Genomic DNA, 13,078 nt, shown 5'->3' with positions numbered 1-13,078 from the left:
CTTTTTCTTTAAATATTACTTGTACTTCTACTTATGGAGATTTAGTAGTCCACAGCCACCTATTATCCCAAAAGTGCCAGTCGAATCAACAAGTCAACTTTGTCACTTACTACTCAGCTTTGTAGAGGTTTAAGGGGATAGTAAAGCTATCGGGTCAAGAGCAGTGAGTGATTCTCTTTTTCTGTTGTTGTTTGATTGCAATGGCAAACAGCATCAGTATACTGTATATAGGCTACTTTTACATTAAGACCGAATGCACAGATCCAAAATAATTACTGACATGCATCCAATTTTTTTCCTATTATTTACGTTCACTTAAGACATGATTGTGGACTATTCAATTTCTGGGCTTACGTGAATACTAGTCAAGTCATGCTTTTTGACACATACGTATGTGTATTTGATCGGTAAAAGCACAGAAATGAAATGGGTGCTCGAGTGATGACAGACTGTGTGCTCACTCTTCGAATGAGTGTGCACAAAGTGCTGCCTGTCAGTATGCGAGTGCTAAATTCAGATATCTTGCATGGTTTATTGCAATTTTAATAACTTACACACATTTTGGCATTTTGCCTTTTTTCTAATTTACCCACATTTCTTTATCGCTCAAATGCATCAGTAACTTTAAGCAGTCATAACATGCAATGCATTGACATGGATTTAACATTTCAGAAAACAACAAGTGCAAATAAAATGTTAATCTTCTCTGTGGTTGCATTTTAAGACCTTTGAAACCTGGATTTAAGACATTTTAACGCTGATTAAGGCCTTATCTTTTCATTAACAAATTTAAGACATTAAGACTTTTAAAGGATCCACGGACACCCTGAGTACAGTAGGGACAATTATTTAATGGAACTGCAAAGATTGTGTACTGGTGTTTGGTGTTTGACTGATTGTGCTGGCCTGTCTGGGCCAAATTTTTGTCCCGGTCCAGCCCTGCATTAGAAACTTACCTAATTTGCAGTCTTCCATTCAAATTCCGTAAGCCTCTGCAGGAATGTTGCTACCCGGGAGTTGATGGCTGCAACTTTTCTCTGTACAGTTCCACCTGTCTTTCGGCTTGTACCGAATTTTACAGTGCACTTTGTGCCCTCTTCAGGATTGATCCTGACAAAGGATCTAAAAACAAACACAGGTCTTAAATGTCCAGACAGTTTGCAGCATTCAATTGGCTGTCGGTCCAATAAACCTCTTACATCGTGTCTAGACTTTGTTGATGAGAGGATTCGCGAGCCTGCATAATTCGGCACTGAATTAAAATGGCGTTATGAGCAGTGAGCAGATTCTGACTAACTTGAACACCTTTGATAGGTCATTGCGTTCAAGAGACCAGACAACTAACGTTATGTCTGTGAATGGCTACATTGATGCTCACCGCTGCAAAACGCGTTGTAAGATTAATTTGCCATTCTCCAGAGAGTGAACACAAATAAGCACTAATATACACTGGAGCGTTTGCCAAATCTGTTGCGCCAATACATTATTTCAGTATCAATTGAGTGTGCTCTTGCTTGCGGGGGACTGGGGGAGAGAGACTGCGAGAGAGTGCGTTTAAATAACCTATCGTCACACATATTTAATGGCATTCATTTAAAAGACGAGTAAAATATACCATAACTGGTCGTAAAAAATATGGAAAACCATTGTTTGTGTAAATACTACATTGGGTCCATCTGGAAAAGGCAGTCAGTCAACTGTATGACATAATGGGATATGAAAGCGGCAGTTTTTGAGGAAAACTAAAAGTTCCTTCAGACTGTCCTGTTAATAATAGCCTATTAGATTGTATTATTTACTTTCTTCATAAATGTAGCTATATTTAATTGATATTGGTAATGGTTTACGTTGTAAAAGTAACTTATAAAAGTAAAGTTAAGTAAAAAGTACTTCAGAAAAACTCGCAGCTGGCATCTAGGTATAGCGATCCACTCTGAGAGACGTCAGTTTTGTGCGCACTTGACACGTCACACAAACATCAGTTTACATTCTGCCAGGTTGTTGCGCGGGCTTTGCACGTGAACAACAATTTAAAATTTGTGAGGTCTAAGCAAAGTTATTATTATTATTATTGTTATTTAAATATCACCACACCTGTGCTCTTTTACCTGGCATAAAAATAAAACAAAAAATGCCTAATTTGCCTGTATGGGAACCAGTTGTCGATTACTATTATTAGGGCCTGAGCACCGATGGTGAGAGGACCCTATTGTTTCTGCTCCGTTTATTATTATTATTATTATTATTATTATTATTGTTGTTGTTGTTGTTTTTTATTGGAGAAAATGCTACTATTAAAATTAACATCCAGTGTGTGAAATGAGAATGATTTTCATCTGCAGAACAAGACGGAAAAAACTATAAAACATTATCATATGACATTTTAATAACATTAATACAATATGCATATAGCCTTATGAGTAATACAAGTTGTGGACACAATGACAAAAGCAATGATTACAACTTAATTGTATGTATAGAAATCTGTCTTCATTTACAGTAGCACTACTGCTTTTACGTAAACAGTAAAGTACTGTAAATGACTATATACAGTAAGTTACTAGAATAAACGTGTTTGGAAGGACACGGGGGTGTGTAAATTATTTTTGGTTGACCCCTTTAAAAATTCATACTTGCTGTGGCTCATAAACTTGCAACATGTCACAATAACACCTTTTCTTTTCTCCATTGTTATTGCCATATAAACCCAAGCACGAGAGACAATACACCACACAGTAATTAATAGCACTCTTGTCCATCAGAATCCAAATTTCACAGCACTCACTGGAGAGAACGGTTATCAGTGGCGCACAGGCTCAGCCGTGAGTGTGGTTTACTTGCTCACCAGAGATTTTTTGAAGACAAATGGAGAAAGATGTAAGCCGTTTATTCAAGCTTTTGCGTGCATTCGCACAAAGTGCTCCCCCCTTTGCTAGTGTGAACCCAGTCTTCTGCTCGCTTTAGGGTGCTCTCCTCACCCTGGGGAGATGGCCATTAGCACACTGGGCCCACTGAAAGAAGACAATTAAAATCCTTATCTGCATGCCTGTGCCGGGAGCTATCTTTATTCATTGCATTAGAATGATAGAATGCCTTAAGTGGCCTAATTAAATACAGTGGCAGTACTGCACGCAGCACGGGCTTCAGCAGGGGTGTCTTGTATCATTATGAGATGGGCTCTGGAAAGCCTGTTGACCTATCAGGATTTATTTAGGAGAGCGTAGCAGGGGTTGAGAGGTCCACAATTGCAGTATCTGTCAAAACAATAGGTTCAGAGGCAAGCCACGGGATGTTCATTGTACAGGCATCTTGCAATTTTATTCACCTTGGAGGGGTTTGGAAGATCTTGGTGAGCATTGGATCCAGCTCTTCGATTGATTCACCAGGAAACTCACCAGGAAAAAGTCTGAATATACTTCAAACGTCAATTGAAGCATTGATTGAGTCCCATCAGTGGAAGAAAGAGAACTGAATGCATTATTTTATGAGAATGAAGACAGAGCGTCTCAGCTTTCACTCGGCAGTGCGCTCACACTTTATTAATTTCTTAGGCCTTAGGAAGACGAAGGAATGACAGTGAAAGGAGAAGAAGAAGAGGAGTAGATTTGTTGAGTTTCACTGAACAGCTCAGGCTGACATGCTAATTGCAAAGCTGTGTAAGGGGGACAACTGCCATACTAGCGCAGGAGGACAGAATGATCCTGAATCCCCCCTCCCTCTCGCTCTCCACCTGTCCCTCGTCCACTCGGAATAAGCTCTGATTTCCTCTAAGGCTCTTCAAACCTGTAATTATTTGTCCTGCTGATGTCACACACCTGTCTCATGTGATAGCGGTAGTAACATGCTTTTGAATTACTCCCCTAGTAGAAAACTTATAATTACGGTGATGGTCTCAAAAGACCCTAATGAGTGCTGCCTGTCAGTGTGGAAACAGCATTACTTGATTGTAGCTCTGATTGTGTTGTGACAGCTCTTTGATTCACAGAGGATGGAAAGTATTATCGTGAACACTAGTGTAAATACTCGAGGGAAGAGTTCTGCTAAAGCACGCACAGGAAAACTCCTTGTTAAGCTGAGAGAGAAAAATTGTCACATGCGATTTCATCAGGTACCTTTTGGCTTTGTTTCCATACAGTCGACATGCTCTCACACAGCTGCGTTTGTGTCAGTGTGTGCGTTTGGACCTCTGTGCCTAACGACGTCCGCCGTACGCCATTAAGCAGGCTCACTAGGGGTAATTACCCAAGTCATTAAAAGTTTGATGATTTCACTGCTGGGTGGAGTGTCGCCCGCCCTTGCTTTGGCTTACTTTTGCTTCCGCACATCACATGTTCAGGAGTGCGCTTTTTTTTCATCCCTTTTATTTATTTATTTATTTTTTGCTCGAAAAAAGTGATGCACATCCTTCCATTTTTATCAGACTCCTCTTCTTCTCTGTCTCTAAAAGGTTCCGAGAGAACACCATTATTCTTTAATGATGAAAACATGGTTTAGAAACCTGGGAGTGAAAAAAAAAAGGTTTCAATAGAAAAAAAACAAAAACAAGATGGTGTTCACTTAACGTGCCCTTTCCAATATTGGGCATCCTCAATTGATAGGCTGTAATTTCAGCTAAAATGGTTTATTTGAAGCAAAGGGAGTTTTGTTTTTGGTTAAACTGCATTAGAGTATAGCTGTAGGTTTGTAAGGGGAAATAATGTGGGTGGTTTTCTGTCTGTAATTCATGTTTGATGACAACAATAATGAAATGCTCTGAACAATGAAAACTCCACCCACCTCCCTTTAGTTATATCTAAAGAGTTATATCAGAGTTATATCTTAGTAATTATCCGAAATAATCTGATCAATGATTTCTCATCCTGTCAAGCCTGTTGACCTCATTATTCATTCAAGAAACTAAACAAGAGATCTGTTCTGAGTGGTTATTCATTTATTAATAGATTCATTATATATATTTGTTTATAATAAGTATATTAATTTATAATAAACGTTTTGTATAACATCATTGATTTTAGTTGATAAATCTGTCAATTAAATCAATCAATTGTAAATCTGTTGGATGTGTCATTTAATTATGATTATAAATGTATGTATTATACTGTATACAGTATATGTTTTACCTTGCTGGTTATAGACGCTTTCTGTGTCTGCCTTCTTCATGAAAACAATTTTGCTTTGAAATTTTCCCCAAATGTATTTGAGACAGCAGCGTAATTAGGTTCCATACATTTAGGAATAGCTTTTGCTTGAACGATGCTTTACAATTCTGTCTTTATAGGCATCTCACTGGATTATGGAATCACATTGCATTCAAGTACCTTTGAAAATATAAACAGTTTTTTTCTGGCTTATTTTGCCTTAATTGCTTTGATAGCTGACTTTGAACAGAATGTAAGAGGCCAATTATCACAGGTGAAGTTCATGTCGTGAATGGGGGTGAGATATAAATGCATAGAAATCAGTCTAATTACAAGGTCAATTGGCACAGTCCCAGCTGGCTGGCTCTGCCCTTTGGGTACTCGAATGCTCAGAACCTAGCAGTGAACTGTGGACCCAGGGCTTCCTCTGCATCCTGTAAAAGCTGATCCAGCCGGACAGGAGGGAGGGACTGCTGCCTGTCTCCCAAGCCTGAGTGCTCTTTGCTGGGAAGCAGGAGCCAGGGGGCTTGGGTCACTCTGCCAGCTGGTGCTATGGTAGAGACTTTCTCTGGACTTCATAGACCATTTGACTGACAGACTGCCATTTGTTATCAAGACCATTGAAGCTGACATGCTGCTTTCAATGATATGTCACCCCTGGTCCCGTACCATGCTCCGATTCGATATAAGAGGCATCATTTCCAATAAAAGAGAACATTACAGGCCAACATGGCTTGTTTTTCCTGTTGACTCCCCTCCCTAAGGACAGCCTGTGATGGAGTCTTTGACTGACATTTTTCTGAGGTGAAACAAACACATACAGATGTAAACATATTCGCATACGCTTCAACTACGTGGGTGCATTTCCTCATGATCTAGTTTGTTTCACCACAACCCACAACAAGGAATTCCTTAAGATTCTGGTCAAGTAAATGCGTAAATGCATTGCAACACTTTTCACCCACACATATTGCCGATTTCCTCTTTTATGGGAGCACGGATTTATTTTTACTCAAACACATCCTCATTTGCTTTGATTCACTGGTATCTTGAAATTCTTAGAAGCCACAATGCCCAGTGGTATACGAGTCGGCCCAGTGTCCTGGCAGCAAAAAGAGGACATAGTGAGAAAAGTAAGAGATAAAACTTGGAAGAGATGATGGCAGAGCAGAATGAGTACCCCAGCCTCTACCTGATATGCTGAAAAAGTTGTGAAAAGGTCAGCGTTTTTATTCCTGCTGTACAATTAGATGAGAAATGCTTATATAATTACTGGATGGCTGGGATAGAATGACCTTATCAAAGACTGCCACGAGTTAGAGGGAACAAAGAGAAGTTTGGAGCACAAAACATGACTCATAGCATCACTTCCTTACACTTTAGTTTGGGTGCTGTGTTGAAGTTGAGCTGTGCGATATGATGATATATATCAGATGGATGAAATAAAAAGTCTGTTGTCTCGTATCCTGTTGAAACACATAAACGGCAAACAAACAACAGAGCGCAATTTTTTTTTTATTGGCTTTGAACAAGTACATAAATTAAATGTGTCAGAATCCCCATCTTTGCAAGTATCCTCATAAACGCATTGATTAAGGTCTTAAGAGAGAGTAAACAGCTGAAAAAGAAAATGCATATGCAACAGTATATTGGATCTGGACTTCGGTCTTAAAAGGGAAGCTGTCCAATATTCCTCCTGTCTGCCATTAATATTAATCAAACAACAGTGAGAGAAAATCTCTCACTGCTCTTGACCAAATCACTTTTGTAACTTGTCAAGATATCAAAGATTTTAATTCCATAACCTTTTTAAAAGAAATAAATAACTATATCGAGATTAGTAAAATTAGTCATACCGTGATATAAGATTTTGGTCATATTGCCCCACCCCTATGTTGAAGTGCTCCCGAGATCTGTTTGTGGAATGGATATTCTCACCAATATGTTTTTGTGCTATTGCCAAGTATAGCAGTTGATAATTCTTATATCTATGGCTAATATTAGGGCTGTCTAAATAACTAAAACATATAAATATATATATTCATCAAAATAAGAAAAGTTACTAGTGTAACATTTTATTATAAAATAGTTAAGAAAAAAGAATAACATAGTAATAATAAAAAAAAAACACATGTTAAACCATGAGTGTTTCTTTCAGTGAAATCTGCAGACAAATGAATTAATTTCAGTTAATCGTCCAGCCTTAACTCATATGACAATAACTAGGGGAGTATAATACAGTTATGTAGAACTGGAACACAAAAAGTCTGAAATCAGTCACACCCTAGCCCAACTGCTGTGTGAGTGTGTTTCTCTGTAAGCTAGTGGGAAAAAAGCCCTAGTGACCTCAGATATCTCTATGGCTTTTCACTGGCTCAGCAGTGACCCGATAGACTAGGGGTGTTGTTTGGAGACTCACCCAAAAGCCCTGGTTGAATCTAGAGTGCTTATTTGTGGCATTCTTATACTGTGGCTGGTACACTGTACTTATCATACAGGTGACAACTGCGTTTGTCATTACTGCAGTCACAGACGTGTATTGTGCTGCCCAAGGCTGAGAAGAGTATAATTGCTCTTTTTTTGATAAGTTATGAAGTTAAAAGCTCTTGTTTGAGTGTGAATGTTTTATGTGTATCTATACATTTATGACACTGCCCTACACTGCAGCTGGAATAAATCATTACTCAGCAAGCATATACTCTGAGTGCCCTGAACAGAAATGGAGTGGAACAATGTCACCACACACACTATACTAAAGGTGACATTTTCTTCTGCTGCCTCAGAGGTCAACTTCAACCTGAACTATGCCACCTATTCGGACTATGGTTCCCATCTCTTTTTCCACTATTAAGTTGCACAATTAAATCTGCCATTTTTGGTATGAAGGAGCATTTAATCATGATATACTTGGAAAAGGTCTGTCCAGAGAGATTTTGGAGGCTGCTTTGCCTTGTGTTTGCTCTGCAATAGAGGCAAGAGGAGTATTAATGACAGTTGGGAGGGAGCAGCTCTCTGTGGCTCTGGGAATTCACACTGCTGTCTGCCTGAGCTTAACTTACTGTTCTCCCTGGACTGCTCCGGTATACAGTCCTGCTTCGCCAGCACACTCCGTTCACTTTCCGTTTATTGATAATGAAAGCTGCTGTGTGTCATTGCCTCATGTCATTGGAGGTTGAATGGATTTGGATGAATGTGTATCAACATAACATTTGCCCTGTGCAGATTTGATTTTGTCCAACAGTAGCTGTGATGGAATTTTAAGCAGCGACAACATTCTTGTGAAGTGTGGCATGCTTGTATACTGTACAGTATACAGTATATGTGTAAATATACATATGCATGCATACATATTGCATATGTATGTTTCAAATAAATGCTGTTCTTTAAACTTTCTATTTATCAGATAATCCTGAATAAAATGTATCAAAGTGTCCATAGAAATATTATACAGCATATATTTATTCAGCTTTTATATTCAACTGTTTTCAACATTGATGATAAGAAATGGTCCTCTAGCTCAAAGTTAAGTTATTTAAATGATTTCTGAAAAATTATGTGACTTTGAAGACTGGAGTAATGAATGTTGAAAATTCATCACAGAGATAAACTATAGTTTAAAATATTGTAAATTAGAAAACAGTTATTGTAAATTGCAATAATATTTCACAGTATATGCTGTATTTAGCACAGTCCTGATTTTATATTTAGCATAAAAATGAAATACTATTTTTCTTCTTCTTTTGAACAGTTATATATGTGTAGGCCTATATACAATATGTTTTACCCTGTGTTCTAATTCTAATTCTTGTTATTTTTTGATTACCTCATAATAACATGATATATCTGTCTTTTTATGCATTAATTGGTTAAATCAAGTTCTCAAATGTTTTGTTCTTCTGAAAACACAATTAAGCATTGTAATTACCTGTAATGCAGAACATGTAACACTCCACCTTTACAGTTGGACCGAAAACAGTATGGATTCAGAGATAGTGTGGTGCTCATTGGATTATATTGTATTGTACCATTTGAATTAAGGTTTCTGCAAGCTGTGACCAATTAAAGTCGAACAAAGCCAGCTCATCTGCTCAGCTCTGCTTTGTAGGTCAGTGAAATTGGCGGAAGTAATCATACAGCTCTCTCTCTCTCTCCCCCTCTCCCTTGCATGCGCACGCTCTCCAACTTCTTTTCGCCCTAGACACAGCTTTCCATGGCATCTCTGTAAGTTTTGCCATGTGCACGACACATCCTGCTCATCTTGAGTGTTCATATGCTCATCCATGATGTCGTTCTGACGCTTCCGTATTATGAAAGTAAATCTGCTGCTATCTCCGCTGTTCAACACTTGTTAAACATGAGAGCTGAGCAAATGTATAATTCATTTTCAGGCTTTTGAAGGATCCTGAATGAACTTCTAATGGATAATAGGACACATGCTTGGCTTGGCTCACTGTATAGCTTGGTGCATAATGACTGGTCATCTCTAGAAAAGTCAGATAGTTATGGGCGTGTATGTGCGACCTGCAGAATCATATAAGCCGGCTCATGTTTCAGCGATGGCCCTGCAGGAAGAGGCTGTCAGAGGATGCAGGCAGGACTGATGGAGCCCGCTGTCTCCCTAATGGGCTGATTGCACAGGCTGTGGAGCCTCTGTTGCGTTCCTCACGCTGACCTTCTATCTGACCTGCCATGACATCAGTGTGGCAGCTCTGCTGTCTGCTTGACTCATTATCTCACAGTAACATGGCCCAGGATAGATGGAGACCACTAAAACAATTAGACTTTATCAGATCCCGAAAGACAGTCCAAAACCATTGTAAGGGTCTCCACCACAATTATTTTGATCTGTGATTTAAAGTTATATTTTCAGTAGTTGTTAGCTTTCTATTAAAGGGATGTCCTCAGTTCCTATCAAACAATGACTTTGATTCGTCCCTTTTTAACACTATTACTGAATAATAGGGGTGTAACAGTACGTTTATTCGTATAGGACCGTTTCGGTACAGGGCTTTCGGTATGGTGCACGTGTGTACCGAATGACGGAATGCAATATTTTGTGCGCGGTACATAAGTACATTTTCGTGTTTCCAAACGAACATATTAAGTGGCGGGAGTCTCAGCGTTCAGAGCAAATCCCGCCCTGCAGCTGATTCTAAGGACGGCGACACACTGGATGCGTGGCGCAAGCGTCTCAGCTGCGTGGCTTGTCCGTTTTTAATTCAGCTCCCATGTTAACAGGTTAGAGCTTGCAGACTGCCTGCATGAGACGCGCATCTCAGGCGTGGCTCGAGCCGCGCGGAAAACGTGTGCATGCTAGAAATAGAACCGACGCCTATTTTTCACGCTGTTGGAAGCGTTTCCAGACAAAATAGAATAGGAAAATATGTTTATATGTCATTTTGTACACAAATACATATTAATTCATGACACTTTGATGTTTGAAAGTCTATAGGTTGACATAAATTCAGATAAAAATGTAATTTAAAAAATAAATTAATAATTATCGATCACCTGTCAAACATAGTCTATTTTGCCGCCAATACTGTTGACAGTGTCCTTTATCAGTAGGCTTTATATTTATGCTCAACATGAAGTATAGATATTGTTGTCATGAAGACAAGAGCCTGGTCTGTCGGTGGTCTCCGTCACCTACAGCAGCAGGCACGGCTCGGTTCTGGTGAAGCAGGCCTACAAGCTGGGATTGGTAATGCTGCACTGTAATCATAGTTATTTATTTATATTTTTCATTATATTTTATTATATGATATTGGTTTGAGACTGAGAGTATTTTATTTAGTGGAGAACTTTGCAGCAGTATTTTATTTCTTATTCTTTTTTTATTTTATATATATATTTTATTAAAAAGTATTAAAAAAAGAAGTGTATAGTAATAAACAACCTGCAGTTTAATCTTTGCATTCCTTTCCCTTACTGTACCGAAAATGAACCGAACCGTGTCTTTAAAACCGAGGTACGTACCGAACCATGATTTTTGCGCACCGTTACATTCCTACTGAATAAATAAGGTGTGACTTCTTTAACCAAGTAGTGCTACGCATCCCTGCAAATATATTCCTCTTTAATTTAATATTAATATTTTCACTTTAATTAGTTTGGTCAAGCATGTTGCCAAAAAATACATGTTTACCTTCAGCATGCTTAGTCTAGGCCAAAAATCTAAGAAGCCATATTTTGAGTGAACTTGATTCAGGAAAAAAAAGTGATTTTTTTTTCATATGATTTAGTCATGTTAGTTATGCATCAAGTACAATATGATTTTTAATGATTGAGATCTAGTAGCAACAGCGCATTTTTCCACTTGTGAACAAATCATGGACAGCTTTTCTTGTGCGTGAAATCACCACATTCCAACAAACCAGTGAGAATGTGCAACAGTATTGACGATTGGCAATTTTTGCTGGCAATTCAAACTGGCACAGATTTATAGAATATTACTGTCACTTGGCAAATAAATAATTTATAGACCATAACATACGTATTACCTTTATTTATTTATTTATTTTTTATTTAAGCTTTGTTACATTCCAGATGACAAGAACATGTATAGTAATACATAATATAGTATTATAATGTTTGGATTGCAAGTTCCTGAATTGTATGTTTTATTATTATTTGTTTTAATTTAAATTATTTTCTATGTTTTGCCACAAATGCTGTTTCTACTGACAGCATTTGTGGCAAAACATAGAAAATAATTTTAATTTAAGTATAACTTGTTGTGAACATGGAACGTTAATGAGATTTCCTTTTTTATTGTTATTAATTGTCGGGATAATTAACTACAACAGTATGGTATTTTCCTCTGTATTCTCTAGAGATAACTTTCTATATACTAATAAGAATGCAAATATTGGGGTGTATATGTGTTAACATTTTACTGAGCATTCTTATTTTCTCTGTTTTTTCACAGGTTACCTTCACAAAACGGAAGTTTGGTTTGATGAAGAAAGCTTATGAGCTCAGCGTTTTGTGTGACTGTGAGATTGCTCTGATCATATTCAACAGCTCTAACAAACTCTTTCAGTATGCCAGCACTGACATGGACAAAGTCCTACTTAAGTACACAGAATACAACGAACCCCACGAGAGCAGAACCAACTCTGACATTGTAGAGGTGAGTGTGGCCTACTTCTCATTCCTGAAACAAACCATCTTTAATGATTTCATGATTTTTCCATTTACTGTAGTGCAATTTCAGTTGTACTATGGCCACAAAAAGTAATTGGACAGTTTTGGACATTGATATTTTAAAATGTTTGACTTATTGAATTAGGTAACACAACATCAAACCGAGAGATCCCTTCAAATATATTTGGATATTTTTACGTCTTTTATGATTTTTGCTTTACTTTTGACCCAATATGATTTTATTTTATTATGTTTTTTAAAGTATGACATAAGTTAATCGCATGGTGTGATATTTTTTTATATAATGTGCAAAGTCCAAATACTTTTTGGGGTCAATCTATTTGTTTCACAGTTTGACTCTTTGTATCAAAATATGAGACTGTAATTGCCTCAAAATATTTAGCCTTTTATTAATATCTAGTTCAGCAGTCAGTTTTAGGTTGAAGTTCAGAAATTATCTATGCACAAATGTTCAGCACGTATGTCCCATAGTGCCATAGGGGACAAACTGATTTCTGGACAGCATATAACAGCTTCCTTCTCATTCGTGCTTAGATAGGGTTCAGGACGTCTGCAGCCGCTGATAAGTCCAGTCGTACTTAAGCACCGCAACTGACAAAGGGGTATAGATCATGTAACTGGGCACATGGCACAGAACATCCTTTTTTTGTCCACCATTCATGTTTGCTTCAATTAATGAGTGTGTAAAAATGTCAGTTTATACAATTCGTAAAATTGTTTGCTCATCATAAAGCCATCCCAGCTGGCCATATGAATGCTGTGCAAACCAA

At 37.9% G+C, this 13,078-nt stretch overlaps 1 protein-coding gene across 12 annotated transcripts in view; it reads left to right on the top strand.

The window, feature by feature from the left end:
* The window catches only part of mef2aa (myocyte enhancer factor 2aa), a 93,798-nt gene that overhangs the window by 37,010 nt on the left and 43,710 nt on the right, over positions 1-13,078 (top strand). For all 12 annotated transcript variants that reach the window (XM_059506418.1, XM_059506419.1, XM_059506420.1 and 9 more), the window contains one exon: positions 12,070-12,273. In XM_059506418.1, the coding sequence (XP_059362401.1) occupies positions 12,070-12,273 (204 nt within the window). The remainder of the gene's footprint in view (positions 1-12,069; positions 12,274-13,078) is intronic.

This window comes from Carassius carassius, chromosome 23 (genome assembly GCF_963082965.1).
Source record: "Carassius carassius chromosome 23, fCarCar2.1, whole genome shotgun sequence".
Classification (NCBI taxonomy): Eukaryota; Metazoa; Chordata; class Actinopteri; order Cypriniformes; family Cyprinidae; genus Carassius; species Carassius carassius.
Note: the sequence above shows the minus strand (reverse complement) of the source record. Positions and strands in the feature narration are given on the sequence as shown.